The sequence below is a fragment of the Poecilia latipinna genome, unplaced genomic scaffold (genome assembly GCF_001443285.1).
Source record: "Poecilia latipinna isolate Pla-1442-1.1 unplaced genomic scaffold, P_latipinna-1.0 Scaffold368, whole genome shotgun sequence".
NCBI classification, from domain to species: domain Eukaryota; kingdom Metazoa; phylum Chordata; class Actinopteri; order Cyprinodontiformes; family Poeciliidae; genus Poecilia; species Poecilia latipinna.
In genome coordinates this window covers 311,033-328,949 of record NW_015112984.1, presented here as the reverse complement: position 1 = coordinate 328,949, position 17,917 = coordinate 311,033, and the positions used below count along the sequence as shown (strand labels likewise).

At 39.0% G+C, this 17,917-nt stretch overlaps 1 protein-coding gene across 1 annotated transcript in view; it reads left to right on the top strand.

Moving 5' to 3' along the window:
- The window catches only part of mdga2a (MAM domain containing glycosylphosphatidylinositol anchor 2a), a 151,752-nt gene that overhangs the window by 9,369 nt on the left and 124,466 nt on the right, over positions 1-17,917 (top strand). Inside the window, exon 4 of the mRNA XM_015036406.1 lies at positions 2,326-2,500. Within this exon, the coding sequence (XP_014891892.1) occupies positions 2,326-2,500 (175 nt within the window). The remainder of the gene's footprint in view (positions 1-2,325; positions 2,501-17,917) is intronic.

Below are 17,917 nucleotides of genomic sequence, written 5' to 3'. Positions count from 1 at the left end.
GTTTGGGCTTTTCCAAGAAGCACTGTCTATTAGTGTCTCATTTGGCAGTGTGTGTGTACGGTATACAGATCAGGCATAACATTATGACTGGTACTGGCAACCTCATTGGTCGAAGGCAATGCAGCTCCATAAGCAACAAACTGTAGTGCAACATCTCTTCTTAAATCCCTAAATCAGCATAAATAATGTAGGTAAATTTTTTTTTGTGTGTGGGACAGATTTTGCTCATCATCTGATCAGTGACCTATGACCCTGTTGTATGTTCATCACTGTTTCTTTCTTTGACCTCATGTTAACCAATACCACTATTTTGGAGATGGTCAGTGTGACTCACTTCGCCTGTCAGTGGTCATAATGTTATGCCTGATTGATTTTTTTAAGTCCATGGGGACACTTCATAAAATGTCCAGACAGAACAGCTTAATCATTTCTTTCAGTGAGAGAGTTTCATGAAAAGAAACACTAAGACAAAACCAGCCGTCGAATACACACAATTTATTTCAGCTGCTCCAAGCAAAGACACTTTAGGCAAGTCAGAGAATCTGAAACTTCTGTGATGAAACAAATGCGAGTGCCTTCTTCTGCTCATCATCCTCCATCAGGATTTTTGGCCACTCACCCTTTCATCTTTCTCTCCTATCTGATGGGAAAATAAGCAAAGCTAAAACCGTCATAACCTGACAACGGAGCTGCCATGGTTACCTCCACCCCGTCACCCTCCAACCCCCAGTCAGTACAACCCACCAGCATTCTCTCTGATAGGACCCAATCCCTGTCCCTGCATGCCATGATACTCCTGTTCCATCTGATGCTGTCTCTGGATGTTATCAGCATCCAAGATGATGCTATCACCATACAGTGTGGAGACATTGGATTCTAATTCAGAGCTTCGCCTGCCTAGACAGAGAAATGTGAGGCTCTGCAGGCAAAGCCAGTCCATCTGTGCCTTACTTAGAGCGAGGGATCAAGCAGAGCTCTGTGCTCGGTGGTTCTCGCTGTGTTGGCCCCCAGGCCAGAGTTGTCACAGTACCTGCTCATGCTGTAAGCTTTAATGAGGACAGGAGAAGGAGATGATTGAGAGTCAATTACAACCTCATGTTGGAGAGTAACACTATTTCACCTTTCATTACACCTCAATGCCATGGGCTAACTGGGTCCCATCAGTTAGTGAAAGGTACTCATGTTGAGAAGACCATGGCGATGTAGATCTGGTGTGAAGCAAAAGACGGCGGAGAAATATTAGAAGAGGATCCATATCAGACAGTTTTGTGTTGAAACAGTTTAAGAAAACCACTTTCTATCTTTGATAGAATGGAGAACTTTTTCTGTCATGTTGAATGACAGAAAAGAAGCTTGAATACCTCTAGACAGCAGTTCATTAGTTGTAACAGAGCTGGGTGGATTCAGTTTATTCATTCAGAGCAAAATAGCTTATAAACACCGAAAAGAACCCCAGATCAAGGCATTGTTTGCGTATGCCTATTATGAGCCAGTGTTGGACAGCATAGTCTTAGCAACCCTGCCTTTGCATGGCCAGTTTTTACAATTTACTCAGTTGTTTTCATCTGCATGACTTAAAACATTATTTTTTATTTATTCGATGCACTTTCATCGAATCAACGTCCATGCTGCGGGGAAGGGCGCCTGTCTGCAGTGTTAATTGAGCAAAAGTCTGGGTACAATCTGGACAGGTTGCCAGCCTTTCACAGGGAAACATAAACACACACATGCATGCATACCTGTGGGCAATTTTAGAGAGACCAATTACCGTAACTGTTATGTTTCTGGATTGTGGGAGGAAGCCAGAGTACCCAGGGAGAACAGGTGCATGTACCGAGAGAACATGCAGAAAGATCCAAGAGCTTTTTGCTGTCAGGCAACAATACCCCCAACTCTCTGACCGGGCTCTGCACGTTATTCATTTACATCTATGATTTTCACTAGCAATCAGTTTGTCACGCTTCATGAAATTCCTCCTTCGTGTTTTTGTGCTGAGTTGCATCTTTAGTAAGTAACGATTGAAAATAATACATACAACACATTACAACCAAAACTGGGGAATGTTTTTCATTGTTTTTCAAGGTTTAATTTTTTCACCTCACAAAAATCTGACATCTTTATAAGTGCTCCCACACTATTCAGATGTCTTGTTGTGGTGAAATGCACATTGTTGGCAAAGTGCATCACAACACACCTCCAGAAAGTCTTTTGCTAGACATTAAACAGTGTTTGTGTACTTGGTGCACTACTTACCCTCTTTAACAGAGGATTAGCTCTTGAAATGGGTTCTGGAAATGATTGGTGTTTGCTTCTTTTCCGTCTCAGATCCGATGGACAAAGACAGCTGGCAGCGTGTCAGATCGCTTCCAGGACTCCAGTGTGTTCAATGACACTTTGCACATTGCGAAGATCCAGAGGACACAGGGGGGTCGCTACTACTGCAAGGCTGAGAACGGCCTCGGTTCCCCAGCTATTAAATCCATCCGAGTGGACGTCTATTGTAAGTTCTGACATTTTCCATGGCCACTTGTATATTTTTGTTTTTATTTAATGTCTTAAATTGCATTGTCATCATATTACTTCAAAAATATGAACAGGCATTTGCAAGATTATTTTATCATATCTGCTTGTTTCTTGTGGGTTATTATTGTCTTATTTATTTATTTATTTATTTATTTATTTATTTATTTATTTATTGCTATTTGTCGAGGATTACAAAGATGCTGAGATGAGACGGATTAACTAGTATTCACATCAAGTTACTGAGACATTTGCCTCTTGCCTAAATCCATGTTTCTTAAAGAATGTTACACACAACAAACTGAGCCTTTTAGCAGTACATACACATACAAATTGACAACATATTTGCCCATTAAGACTTTTATATTGTGGCTGCTTGGTGGTGTGGTTCAGTGAAAAGTAGATTGTTGATTAAAACACAGACAGTAAATTCGACCTCTCTAGTTTACATCTGTATGGAAAGCCAGAACCCATCAGCATTTGACAAACAAAACAGTGATTTATACATATTGCTTTATTGATCTGGCATCCGTTCACCGCAACAGCAGAGACACGAGAATGGTTGCCTCGTCTCGCACTAACCTATATTTTACGGCTGTTAGTGCAGCCGTAAAATATAGGTTTTACTTTGGTTTTGGCTTTGGCTTATAAAGATAAGACAAAGACAAAGCCGGGAGTTTATACACGACAAGAAATATGTAGGTGAACTATAATTATCTGCAATAAAAAGGAAGACCCTGGGTCTTAACCATCTCCGCTTCAAGAAATTTTGCTGAGATCCTTTTAAAATCGCATGCTTCGCTTTCGAAACATCTCGGCGCTTCCTCCTTAATCTTTCGTTGCTGCTTCTCTTCCTCTGCAGAGGTTCTTGTTTTCTTTTTCATACCAAACGACTTGGAAAATAATCATACATCTTTGATGCACTCTCAGTGCTTCATTTGTTGCCAAATATGCTAGCGATCGAGGAGAGGAAGAGGCAGTGGAGCTAAGGTTTTTCACTTATAATGTTGTTTCCATTTAAACTTGTATTCATTTGAAAGTCTGCGTGGTCCAACACCGGTAAAGTGGTAAAGTGTAATGTGCAAGTGCTTGCAAACATATGATGCTACGGTTTAGCTTAAAAAGTAACATTTTAGTTCAAACAGGATTTTTGCCTCTCTGAGATTCTAACAGTATGATAACCTTGAGTAAACAGACCTTTCATCTACGTAAAATGTAGAAGAAAAAGTATCAAGCTGCTTTTATTTGAGACGGAGAAGCAATAATTCTGTTCATATATTACAGTCACAATATTGAATCAACAACACTAAAATAACAAACTAACGTATTGGTAGCTGTTGCTTACTGCGCAATATAGGGGTGAGCAATCTGAACTTGATGTTTTATCATAACATTGTGTAAAATTTGTTAAAATAAGGATAAATGACGATGAAACGTATTTTAACCTCATTGCTTTTTTTTGGCAGTTGATTGTTTTGCTGTGACCTTATGTCACAAATCTACAAGCAGGATGTGTTCTCATTATAGTAACTCCAGGATAAAACGCTGTTATTACCAGGTTAATTAGTCAGGCTTTGTGTTTGAGTAGAACCTGGTTAACCGATAAGCCTTTGTGAGTTTCCTTACAACCAGAAATATTTAAAAACATTCCAATATTTCTTTCTTGTAAGAGAATAGCCTTTTTTGCACCATCCATACAGCAATGTGCAGCAACAGGTAGGGAAGGCAGAGCACTGTGTTAGTCTGTGTTTTGTAAAGCTGGAGGAAACTCCAGGTCAGCACTTCTCACTCCTTAAAAGGACTTTTAATGTATAGTGTAACTTATTACACCTCGGCATATCTTTGTCGGTTCCTGCTTGTATTTGTTTTTGTAGGTCTTGGGAATTTTCTAACCTCTGTCGCTGCAGTTTTGTCCACAAGAAACAATCCCTGCTCCTGCTGTTAAGAGCCCACAACGGTGTGACCAGAAACGTAACGCATGCCAGTAGCTCCGCCCTAACCGTACCGTGTGGTACAGGCTGATTGAGTGAACCTCTTATACAATGAAAACAGACAAAACAGTTTGCCGAACCGCTCTGACTCAAGTTGTACAGTTCAATGGAAATGAGGCAAAATCGAATTCTGTTTGGTAAATGATGCAGCACCATCATTTTGCCCTCAGGCTCACTTTTCCTGAATTTTCTTCTTTATGAAAACACTATACTGTTTTCACCGGTCTTGTCCCCCACTCTCCTGGCTCTTCTTATCCGTGTCCCCTGCTGTATGCCCCCACCCCCACTCCTCTGTACAAGTCACTTTTCTGCACCTGTTTATTTGGACTGACACCTGGACAGAGGTTGTGGAATTGAACCTTGTTTAGAAAAGCTTGTGGATGGCCCTGGTGGTCTACGAGATTGGGGCTAAATGCATCTCAGCAGCTGACAGTCGGTGCCCCGTCTTTTCTCTGCACCGTTTCACCTTGGTCGTACTAAGGAGCCCACACGAAGAACAAATGGGGAAATGAAGCCATCCCTCATAATAGACCATCTGTGGGACAGAAACAATGGTTTCTGAGGGAGCCTCATCATCCCACATTTGTAGTTTTTGTGCTGTAATTGACAAACTCATTATGTTTGTTAGCTGGATGCCAAAGCTCCATTGTGTTATAGGTCTCTATTGTCTCTATATATTTGTTTTCTGTAATGTTTTGCATATTTAACATGTACATAAACATTGGAGGAATGAAAGAGAATTATAAGTATATATTGAACAGTACTAGTGGAGTTTGTCTCTATAAGCAGATACATTATTGCATTCTTATGTAGAAAGATCAATGACACTTGTTCTGTTTTCTGTTTGTGTCTGAAAAAGAAGAATATTGCTTCTTTTGCCAACTTTTTTTTCTTTTCATATAAAATCCTTGCACTTGCACGTGTGCTCCACTTGAATTGTGTTATGTTGCCCATCCAGCAGAAGAACATTATTCGGCATTCCAGCTGTCCCCTGAGGGGGGGATTAAATTGATGGACCTCTGCAGCACATGCTATTTTTAGTGGGTTGCAACTCCAAATTTTAATTAGCTCAAAAACTGGCATTCTGGTGCTGCATCTCTTATCAACAATACCTGTCATTATGTTTTCTGCTTTTTTTTTCTTCAGCTGTGCCGTTTGTGCACTTTTGTTTATTTTTCAAAATAATACCAAGTGGCAGGACAGACTGTTCACTTTTCTCTGTAGAGGAGGGATCCTTTGCATATGCAAGCGCCACTGTATTTTACTTTAAGTAGCTTAAAACTGAGAGGATTCTGCTCTTAGTTTCATTTTACTGTTTCCAGAGAATTGTTTGCTCTTCTTTTCTGGAATTGAAATTATCATTTTTTTTCTTCTTTCTTTTAGCTTTTATAAGATTAAATACACGTTTTCAACCTCTTTCCTGTTTCATAAAACCAGCCATTGCACATATAGTGGTTTTATGTTAAATATTCCTTGCCTTGTAAAAGTATTCATATCCTTTGAACTATTGTTTGCATTTTGTCACATTGCAATCACAAACTCCAAAATGTATGGGGTTTTTATATGAAAGGCCAACATAAAATAGGGCATAGCTCTAAAGTCATAGTATAATCAGCCTCCTTAAGTCAATTATTTGTAGACCCACCTTCTGCTGAAATTACCCCTCTATGTCTCCTGGGGTTTTTCTCTACCAGCTTTGCACATTCATACAGGAGAATGGACTCATTTCTCTTTTCAAGATTGAATGTATATTCATGGTAACCATTAACGTTTAAGCCATGTGACATATTTTCAATCTGATTGCCGTCTTGGCTTTGACTGGGCTTTTCAAACTTGCCATTGTACTTTGATGTAAGCTATTCTATTGTAGCTCTGGTTCTGCTTGTGGCGCCATTGTCCTAATGAAAGTTGAACCTTTTTCTTTAGCTTCAAGTCCTTTGGAACGTCCAACAGATATTCTTCTAGTTTTACTCTGTGTTTTGTTCCATCCAGCCGCCATTAACTCTCGCCAGCTGAAGGAAAAACATTCACATACATCGATGCTGCAACTTTCAGGCCTTATAGCGGGGATTTTGTGTTTAGAGTTATGCGAAAAACAAATGCACACCACTTTTTGAGATGTTTATTTGCACAAAAAAAAGAAAATATGTGAGACTCTCGCTATTTATTGTATTGATAAAAAACAAACAAAAAAAAAAAAACCCTAAAGTTTACTTTTGAGTGTTTTGTAAACCATTCTCCATACAGCATAATTAAAGTTATCCTGTCAGCCTGGAGGAGGGGATTTTAGCTATTTACTTTCAAAGGTGACATATTAACAAAGCTCAAAAGTTCATCTAAGCACATTTTATACCTGCTGACACCTCAGTTGTGTTGGCCACAGTTTGGTCTTCGGGGAAGGTCCTCTGCAAAGTTAATACAGCACCCTGCCCAGCTCCTGCACAGATCGATGTTCGGCTTAAGAAACTCTCCTCTTTTTCTCCTATAGGGAAGCCTTTTCAGTGTTCTCATTTAATTTCAGCCGCATTAATTTTGCTGCAGCGTCTAATGTTTCATTGAGTGAGCGATCGAGGAGGGCTTAAGAGTTCTGCCGGGGCTGCTTATTGCAGGCTCAGAGAGTTCATTGACCGACACGGAGCACAATACATCTAAGAGACATTTGGCCAAAGGAGGAAAGAGAAGTGACCGAGTGAATAACAAATTGATGTTGGGGAACTAAAGTAATTCTGGTTCATTGTAGACTGACTGATTAGAAGTGTCACAATACGGTGTAATAATAATAATAATTGTATTATTAATAATAACAGCTCACAAACGGCACCAAACGCAGTGTTTTTTATTGTTATTTTTGTGGAAAGACATAAAATCAAAAGTGTCAAAACATTTACTTTGTCATATTTCGCAAATCTTCAGTGTCGACTTTAATTTTTTTTTTTTTGAAACCTTAATCATTCTCCTTTAGTTTATAGGCTTTGTGAATGCTAATCAATACTGAAACAGTTTTTATTATTATTATTATTATTATTATTATTAAAAACAAAATAGGCCACTACTGCTCCACTTCTACACAAGGTTGTCAAATTACCTCCGCAAGCAAACGACAAAATGTTTTCAGCTTGTGGTCAAATGGAAAACAAATTGCCTCGTCATAAACCAGGTCAGCGTTTACCATGCAGGCTTTGACAAAAGGGCCACTTTAGCTCTCCCTTTAAACATGCTTTGAACAACCTCAGCAGTTGAGAATAAACGGAGAACAAATGGGTCCGGTGCAGAAAAGAAGACAAAGACGTACAGCCTCATCTGACTTTTGCATTAACCTCCAGAAGAGAAACATCCGGTCGTGTTTTTCTATATGCTAATATCGGGTGGGTGATATTGATGTTGGCGCTGTGGAAATAGTTTCTCAGTGACTCTGGAGCAGTACGAAATAGGCACTTTTTTTTTTTTTTATTGTGGAAACCAACCGGAATGGCGGTACAATTTTCCACTGATTGTTCCACGCACGTCTTCACTCTTCCCTGATATTTCCAGCTTCACTCCTTCAAATGGATTAAAATAAGACAATAGCCCGATTTCTGTCTGTTATCAGTGGAGGGGCTTGCACAGCTCTTACTTCACACCGCTGCTGCAGAAGCCTGGGAATTTTAATGAGGATATTGTGTGTTCGTGTGTAGATCTTATGTGTGTTTCTCTGCGTACGGACGTCACTCAAAGGGTAAATCTTATTTATTTTTTCTTCTTTTTTTTTTTTTTTTGTTGACGTCAATGGCCGTGTAGATTCTAAGTTTGAAGATGTGCGTGCCAATTTCTTCCTGTGGTCATTCTTGCAAGAGGCAACAGAAGTAGGGACTGCCCATTGGGTTCAGCTGCTTGCTTATGCATGAACACCCTCTCCACCAGCAAGGTCCTGACTCTCACAAACTTGTCAAAGGCTTAACTTGTCTTGGCACACGCTTCCTTAGCTGTGCAACACTGTTGAGCAGCATGTGTGGGCGACTTGCGGAAGTGTGTCTGCTTCTCTGTTTGCCCGCCCTCTGATGGAGTTCATGAAGGAGCTTCGGTTGATGGTGTTTGTTTAGCCGACGCGCCGGCTTTGCTTTATCCCGCCGGTCGGTAAAACCGGCGCTCCCGATCTCATCAGGGGTCCATGTCTTGCCGTCCCGCTGCAAGGTGTCTGAGTAAATGTGTGCGCAGAGCAAGAACACCGAAAGGTTAATTAGAGAAAGTTGACTCAAAGAAACATGGAACATGTCGATTTAAAAAAAAAAGGAAAGAAACGGAAAATTTGACTGAAGCTCGTGCAGTTCCTAATAACTCCTTTATCTGTCGTCATTACTGATGTTTGTATTCTAAGCTCACACTTGCGTACACTGGGGAGACGCTTTTAAAGTGACTACGTAATATACTTGTGTGTATGCGTAGGGAAGTGAGTGGGATGGTGAGCTCAGGGGAACCTATTGATTAGTGGCTTCATTTGAGTATGGCTGATGCTGGAAGCAGGTTCAGTATGAGTTGTGACTCAACCTATAGAAAAATATATAATTGCTTTCTAAGCATTCTTTTCTGTATTCCTTGAACTAATATATGTATAATTTTTCTCTTTTGTAAAATAGCTTTTTTTCTCCATTTGTTGCCAAAAAGACAGCTTTTTCTATATATTAAGTCATTTTCGTATGGCTTTTTGTAATGTGGTGTGTTTGGAGAAACATTAAAAAAAAAACCCAGAACATCCCAAAAATGACATGGGCATTTACTGAAGCTAGTATTTCACTAAGACTAAAACAAGGATTACAAAACAAGAGCAAATAAGAATATGGAAAAGGACATGAAACCATATAAGTAATTTAAATATTTTTAATGCACCGCCGCAGATTGGAAATACGATGTAACAACTCATTCCTTTTTACAGATTTACTCAAAGAATAAAAAGGTAAACTTGAAGATATGTCTTGAGTTTACAGTTGTTACATTGTGTATACCAGACATGACAAGCTCAAGGCCAGAGGGTCACATCCAGCAACTGTATGTAGCCCATGAAGAAAAAAAAAAGATATATTTCTGGTGGCCTGCCAATAGCTTACATACTGTTCAAACTGATCACACTCCCTCTTCTATAATGCTCTGCTACCTTTCTTATGGAGAGAGTTGCTGTTGCACAGGCACCTGTTGGGAATCATCCCTGCTGTGTTTCTAAGTGCACATTTTGCTGATAGACTGAGCGCATTGAGTTCACACAACGACTTGTGCTGACTTTGAAATACCAAAAAAAAAAATAAATAAATAAAATAACCTGGAACTGTTTTGCAATCTGTTTTCTTTTGACATGGAGAGAGCTCTTGCACACATCTAGATCGCTTATAAAACTGTCACAGCAGTTTTCTCCCTTCGTCCCCGACACTGTGCCCCAACTCTGCCTCCAAGCTGCTCTGGATGGTGGCAACGAGACCTATATTAGGTTATGTGATGAAGCAGGAGATTTCCAAGAAGCAACGCCAAACATGCTCCTCTTACAAAATGGCAATGTCACAGATTGTTACGGATTATGTTTTAAGAGCCCTAAGAACCTTTTAAAGCACATTGTAATCAGTTTGCACAACCTTTCTAACTCGGTTTTATCTAAACTCGGGACAATTTTAATTTCAAAACTATCAACAACATAACGGGTAGACTGCTCTCTCGCTACACTGTTGGTATGAAATGGCATAAAAGTCATGTGTCGTGAAATTTGTGTGCAAATGCATCACATTTTTCACTTAATAATTGGTTTCACATAGTTGATGTTTTTACCACTTTGTCACTCTCCCTCCCTCTAATGCATTCAGAATGTCATATGTACCAAATTACACCTGTTGGATCTGTAGCCTGAACACACAATTCACCTGGCATACAAGCAGTTTTAATTTGCTCTTTGCTCTTTTAAGTTGGGTGATGCATGTTTGTATATATATATAATCTTTTTATTGTGAAGGCTTTTCATTCGGATGCCCATAAACATTTATGCTATTTCTTTAGCTATTGTGCACAGTGTAATCAAGCAAATGGATACAAGGTCTTCATTTCATAGCTGCTAAATTTCACTTCCGTGTGCAGATCTGTCCATGCTATTAATTTCATAGGCCTCTTTGCAAAAAGGTTTCCTGATATATTGAAAGGACATTTTGAACTGGTTTGGGTATGCTAAATGTTGTGAAATCGGTTGATTTTGCATTTGAATAAGCACAAAAATGATAAATTATCATGGTACAGCTATTCATACAAAGGCAACATATGAGACAAGGCTACGACGGTTTCAGTTCTCCTTATTGTTGTCACAGTTTTATGTCATAATCCTGTGAAGGGAACACATTTTTAACCAACCTTTACAATAACTCAAATTTTCAATGAACCATCAAATAAACGGTCTTACTGTCTTGCTAAAAGGACAGAAGTTTTATGAAAAATCAATCATTTCAAAGTTTGATTTATTTCCTTACAGCCTGTCATTAGAAAGATGAAACAGATTATTAAATATGTGTAAGACTTTGAAGGAGATAACTAGGTAGTTTTTTTCCTTCTTCTTTTTCTAATGTATGCAGAAATATTGTGCCAACTAGAAGAAAAACACAAACGAAGAAGCTTTTCTGCTCTCAATTGTGATTTTCAGCCATTATTCTTGATTGCAACTAAAATTGCCGTTTCATTTACACCGTGAAGTGTTCTTTCTTCACTTTTACTCTCTATGTGTCTGTGTTGGAGTTGTTTGTTTACTACACTTTTTTCTTCTTCTTCTTCTTCTCCTTCTGTCAGTGTTTATTTTTGTTCCGGAGTTGTAATTTCTCGTGTTGTTCATTCTCATTTCTACCTACCGTAGAGTGTTGATGCTTGTAAATGTTTTATTTGTTTCATCTCTGGTTTTTGTTATTGTTCCAGAGTGCTTTTCTCTAACAACTAGCTGAGGAACTAGGGGTGAAAATTAGGAGCAGTGTTGCAACTGTCCTACCTTGTAAAGCACTGCTTGTGGGAGCCATCACTGTGGTATGAAGAATCTCTAAAATCTAAAAAAAAAAAAATAAAAAGGTAACTTTGCTTTGAAGTAGGAAGGAAGTAGTTCTCGGTTTCTTAGTTTACTTTGGTAAAAATTCATATGGATTTTTGGATTTTATCATTTTACATAGATGGCTGCTCAGAGAATAAACTTTAAAGCACTTATTTTAGTTTATAAATCACTGAATGGCTTAGCACCAAAATACATTAAAGACCTGTTGTCGATGCATTAACGTTGCAGACAACTCGGGTCGTCCGGTTTAAGTCTGCTTCCCAGAGTACACAGTAGTCACATATGCAAATCTCTTCTAAGCCTAACGGTGAATTAAGCCGTTTTGGTAAAGGAAGTCTCTGCTGGTCGTGTTTTCCATCAGTTACAAAAGCACTGCATCAAGAGAAACTAGAGGATGTAAGACTTCCACCGTCACAGCGTATAAAGATCATACTAAAAGGCCGAGAAACGTCTGGTGGACAGGCGAGTGATTGATTAGGACGGAACAGGCGTGAACTTCATGGTTCTGATACTTTGAGCCATCTTCACTTTGCAGCTTTCCCTGATTATACTTGGCATTGAAGTCTCAGAGACGTCTCTCAGAACAAGGGTGACACAAATTTAAAGTGATGTCCTCGTCGGCGCTCCGGCCAAACATCTTCTCGTGAAACTTGGGGGAAATGAAATCTCTTGACCTCCATTGTTTGAAACGCCGTTTCTGAAAATAAAATAAAAAAATCCAAACCTGAATGTTGTTTGACAGAGATAAAAAAAGCAAACAAACAAACAAAAAACCCTGAAATTAAATAAATGTTTTGTACGTTTTTAACACCTTAAGATTTATTTGGCAGAAGGGCTTTACAGATGGTATCTCTGTGCAGCATGTTGTGCGATTCCAGTGATTTGATGTGGGAGTTTTCAAAAACGATCCCATAATGCATGTTGGCAGAGATGCATGTGTGGCGCCTGTTTAGTGCTTTTGGATGTAAATGACCCGACGTGATGAATGGCTGTGATCCAGCCACGGTCAGTTATCTGAGGCTCGTTTGAATGAGGACAGAATGAATCAGCACATTATGTGTACATTATGTAAATGTTTGCTGGTGTGGTTAATGGAAGTAAAGCTAGTTCACGACTGCCCATTACTCTTGCAAGGACTTTCTCTGGGGAGTGGCCCCTTAATCAGAGTTGTGAAGTCAAGCTCCTCCGCTGCCTTTGTTTTTCTCGCCATTAGCAGCCGAGGAAATGCAGTAAGCTTTTTCTGCTCTGTATGCTAATGTGATTAGTTGTTGCAGACATTCACTCAGATCTGCTTTTTATATTTTAACAGCCTCTCGCAGGGCATGAAAGGCAACCTTTGTCAACCCCTGTACGTTTGGATGTGGACCTAAAAACTTCAATGCCGGCTCAAAATGCATAAAGCCTCTGTGATATTTGGCTTCAAATTCCACTACTGTTTAAAATAAAAAGTGAATTATTGAATTGCATGATGTTGCCTGAGGCAATTTTGCTGGGACAAGAGTTCAAAGGCAAAAACCTTTTGGAAAACAACGGCAAAATGAGATTTCTGCAGATTTATGATTTGTTTGTAGTTAGTAAAGGAAAAGAAGCTGAAAAAGAGTTAAATTCACTATGTACTTAAAATAGTGAATTTTAAGTACATAGTGCTTAGTAAATTCTCTGTTTACAGAGAATTAACTAAATACCCGCCTGCATGAATAAAATATGTATATAACCTAAGTACAATAAATGTAATCTAGTATATAATCCCATTAAAAAAGGATGTTTCTAGATTCTGCTCTATTTGAAAAATATCTATAGTCCCCAATGACTGCTTAGTAACATTAAAAAAAATGTAGTAATCAATGTTAAACACACACATTTTTTGGCCACAGTGGGATAAGGTAAATACAGGCCAGTCTGCTGCAAACATTTCAGTGTAAACTCAACTAAACATGGAAAAATAAAGCTATTTGAAATTATATATATATATATATATATATATATATATATATATATATATATATATATATAAACACAGACACACATACAAGTGTGTATGCAGTGTTAGTCAGAAGGTAAATAGATGTGTAAAAGTTCTTAAAACATGTCCATTTTCTATTGCAGATCTTAATGCATATTGCTTAATCTCCCACACGGCTTAATTCGGTGAGTTCTGGCCCTAGATATGCTTCGGGGACAGCGATCAAAGATGGATAATGTTTGTCTGGTGGACTATTTCTATCTTTATTTAGCCATAGGTTTTGGACCATTGACATTTTGAAAGATCAAGTAATAACCTATTTTCAGCTTGCTGGTGGAGTCCATGACATTTTGTTTGGATTTAATTGTCCCAGTATTTTGAGGAGACCATGAAGCTGTGGACCAACGAGAAGGTTTGCAAAGCATTGCAGATCATTCACTTTACTGAACAGGGAAGTTCAAAACCTCTTGTTACCTTAACAAAAGCTAAGTATAAAATGAACAAAAAAAAGTGTAAGATTATTGTAGTTCATTAAAACATATTTGAAGGGTTTTTAGACCAATTCACTTCACCGTTCTGCATAAATCCAATCTTACAGCAGTAATAACAGAAAAACAACTTTCCTGAAAAACGCACTACAATTCCACACAAACACTCAGAGGTATTAGCTACAGGTCAAAGTTCATAGTAAACCTTATGATTGTTTGTGACTGTACACGCAGGTATAATTGACCTTAGGTCAGCTGCTGGCTTGTTTACAGAGCAAGACTGCAGCAAGCATCCTCATTTATTGCTTCCATTTGGATTGTTGGGTTAGAAAAATGTATTCTGAATGAATTTGTGTTGTCCAACAAATTGTTTTAATAGTAAAGCAGAAAAATAGCTACTTAGTTGGTTAAGATGCTGCATGTTATGGTACTGTGCAAGATAGATGGGTGCTCTCCTAATTTCTTTATTCTTCTCTACAATTATCAAATGTCATATATGAATGTGTTACTGATCAATACATATTCAAGAAAGTTAAATATGTATATGAGAGGATTAAAGTTCAGTCAAATTAGCATTAGCATGTATATCAGAGTATTTTCAGCAACTTGATATTTAGAAAGTGACTCCAGCTTCCTCCTAAAGTTCAAATTCATGACTTTTGGCTTAGTTGTCTCTCTAAATTGTCAAATGTGTGTGTGTGTGTGTGAACATCCGTGTGTCTCTATGTTGCCCTGTGATGGATTGACGACGTGTTCAGGATGTACCCTGCCTGTTGACCATTTACTGGTGGAGATGGGGAAGCTTTTGTGGAAGTCAGTCAAATGAAAAACATCCTAAAGTTGTAGAAATGTATTGTTACTAGATTAAGTTGGAAAGACGATCATTATTCTCGTCACCAAGTGTTTCCATCATGGCTTGTTGATCATTGGAACATGAATGGCTGCTCCTTGAAACAGCATCACTTCCTCTCCAAGCTCCACTCCTCATTCCCTTTCAACACTGGGTGACCTGAATGTTCACTATCCAGAAACAATAGTTTTAAGTGAAATCTTGCGTTGTAGAGTCATAACTTTTGTACCCTGCTGCCTTTTTTTTATATAACCACAGTTCTTGAAAAGAAAAACCACCACCTCTGGCCATCGACTTAAAAGTCCTTAAACTTCTTTTATGAAACAGTTTTGACGGCGTATTTGCACACATTGGTCGTTTACAAAACAACCAATATAGTCAGCCATTTGCAATGTAGGCATTTGTTAATGAAGTCACAGAACAAAAGGAAGCAGGAGTAACTCTAACCCTTCTGTTTCAAATATTGACCCTTACAGCACTGCTACGTAGTAGGCTGGTGGCTCAAACAGCAGCTGGTTGACTTTAACGTTTTGTTCTGCATCAGTCCTTTCCCACTTCACACCTGGATTGAGGGAAGATGCCTCAGTTCTGTCCTTAAGGTCAGGTGGGAGCTACGGAAGAGCTGTTGCTGATGCTCTAAATCAGTACTTGTGATAAATGCTGTTTTTAAAAAGACATTTTGCTCTTTAAAAGCAATCATTTTTTATCTACTTTTTTACTGAGGAAAACTAGGGCTGGACCAATGTCAATACTTATTATTATTGCTGAATCAATGTGCGTTTCAGCTGAAATCACGGTTTTCAAACTTTAATGTTGTCTTAATGACCATGGATTTTCACGATTCAAATCTTTTCGGCTGGTCTGTTCATGTATAACACTGTGTCTTGTACTCCTGACAGAACAAACAAGCCTCTTACATACAGGACACTTTTATCTGCAATTATGCTGTATAAATAAGCAGCTTTCTCTGAGCGAAACAAATGTCCTTCGAGTCTGAAAAAGAAATGGAAGAGGTGCTCATTTATTTTTTTTTATTTTTTTTTATACTGTTTTTTTACTTATCGAATGCCAATAAATAGTCCTTCACGGGAGATGGCCTCGGGCGGTCTTGTTCCAGACCACACAAAGAAGAAGGTCATTAGGCTGAAGCCAGAAAAAGATCTCCATCGTGTTGCTGGTGCTTTTTCCCCAACACTAATGGCGAGTTTTTAGGCGTTGCTGCTAGATCAGTGGTCTGCTTGTTTTCTAGGGAGATGAATTAAAGAAAAGATGGGCAAAGGCAGAAGCCACTGTCTAAGGGAAAGGATGAGGAGGAGATTCATTACTTCTCACCCCCAACACACACAGAAACACACACACAGAGCAGAACTCTGCCTCATTATTTCCCCATTTCCATCACCAGGAGGAAGTGAGGGGTTGCAGCCTTTCTACTGAGGCTGCTGACGTCTGCCCTTCCATTTATCACATGTTAAATCCATGTGTTCCCACACACACATGAACACACACACTGGAAGACTTTTTTTTTTCCTCCATCTCCAAACGCAGCTGAATCGGAAAAGCTGAAAAAAGCTGAAGATGCCGCCATCTTCAGAAGCTCCGGCAGCTTCCGATCTTAAAACATCATCACATTTGGAGCCCAGAAGGACTTTATTATGTTACCTGATCGCATCATTCACACAGATTTAAAATATTACACTTTCTCCTGACAGAACAAAATGAGTCCTCCACATTGTCAAATGAAAAAAGATCTCCCAGCGAAAGAGAGCAGACGCTAGCTTTCTCTCCGTCTCCCAGTAGAAATGCAACTGCAAGTAAATGCAGGAATGCAGAAATACTTGATGAATAATTCAGCCCTCGTTACGCGGCTCCAAAAAGGCATGCCAAACAGCAAACATGGCACCGGTGGTGTGCTGGCCTTCCTGAGACGTCACCCAACCTGCCCAGCTTGGTTAATGTTTTTGGCATAGAGAGAGAGGAAGAAGAGGAGCCTTCAGGAAAGCCTCTGTCAGAAAGGTCTGCTTTGTTATCGCTTATTAAAATCCAGTTTTCACCCACGCTAACTGATCTGATTATTAGCATGATTAGATTTGAACTCTGCTCAAAACCGCAGATATTATAGCATTCTGCATGTAATGAGTAATACATTCGCCCGACATGATGCTAATAAGCCTGTGGATTCTCTTGTTACATGTTATGATGTGGACATTTCCAAAATCACAGAATTTCTAGTGGATTATCTGTTGGTGTTCATTTATGGTGAATGCCTGGGACATTATTATTGTATTATTTTATCCACAAATTTAATTATAAATATGCGCAGTGGCACAGTTTGTAGAGCTGTTGCCTTGCAGCAAGAAGGTTCTGGGTTTGAATCCCAGCCCCAGTCTTTCTGCATGGAGTTTGCATGTTCTCCGTGTGCATGTGTGGGTTTTCTCTGGGTACTCTGGTTTCCTCCCACAGTCCAAAAACATGACTGTCAGGTTAATTGGCCTCTCCAAATTGCCCCTAGTGTGTGCATGGTTGTTTGTCCTGTGTGTCTCTATGTTGCCCTGCAACAGACTGGCGACCTGTCCAGGGTGTACTCCGCCTCTTGCCTGGAACGTTAGCTGGAGATAGGCACCAGCACCCCTCCCGACCCCACTAAGGGACAAGAAAATGGATGGATGGATGTTCTTTTGATGGGTTGCCTTTCCTTCTAAATCAAACGTGTGAAGATCAACATTTATATTGTTGATTGTTATATTATGACATGTATTTAAATGCATGTCATAACTATACATTTGATTGCTTAATCTTTGGGATACTACAGTAGGAATGTTTGTGCTTTGTATGTTTTTCATGTGTATTTGAAAATAAATGATTGTATTGTTTTATACTTTTTTTATTTAGAAAATTTTTTACCCAAGTAGGAACAACTTAAAAACGAAATATAGTAAAATGATGGCTAGTGCTAGAGATCTTGAACATAATGGCTAAATATGGATACATTTGTCAAAATAATAATAGCCCCCCCCCCCCCCCCCCCCCCCCCCCTTTTTCTTTTTTTTTTTGGTGGTTAGATGGTTTTTT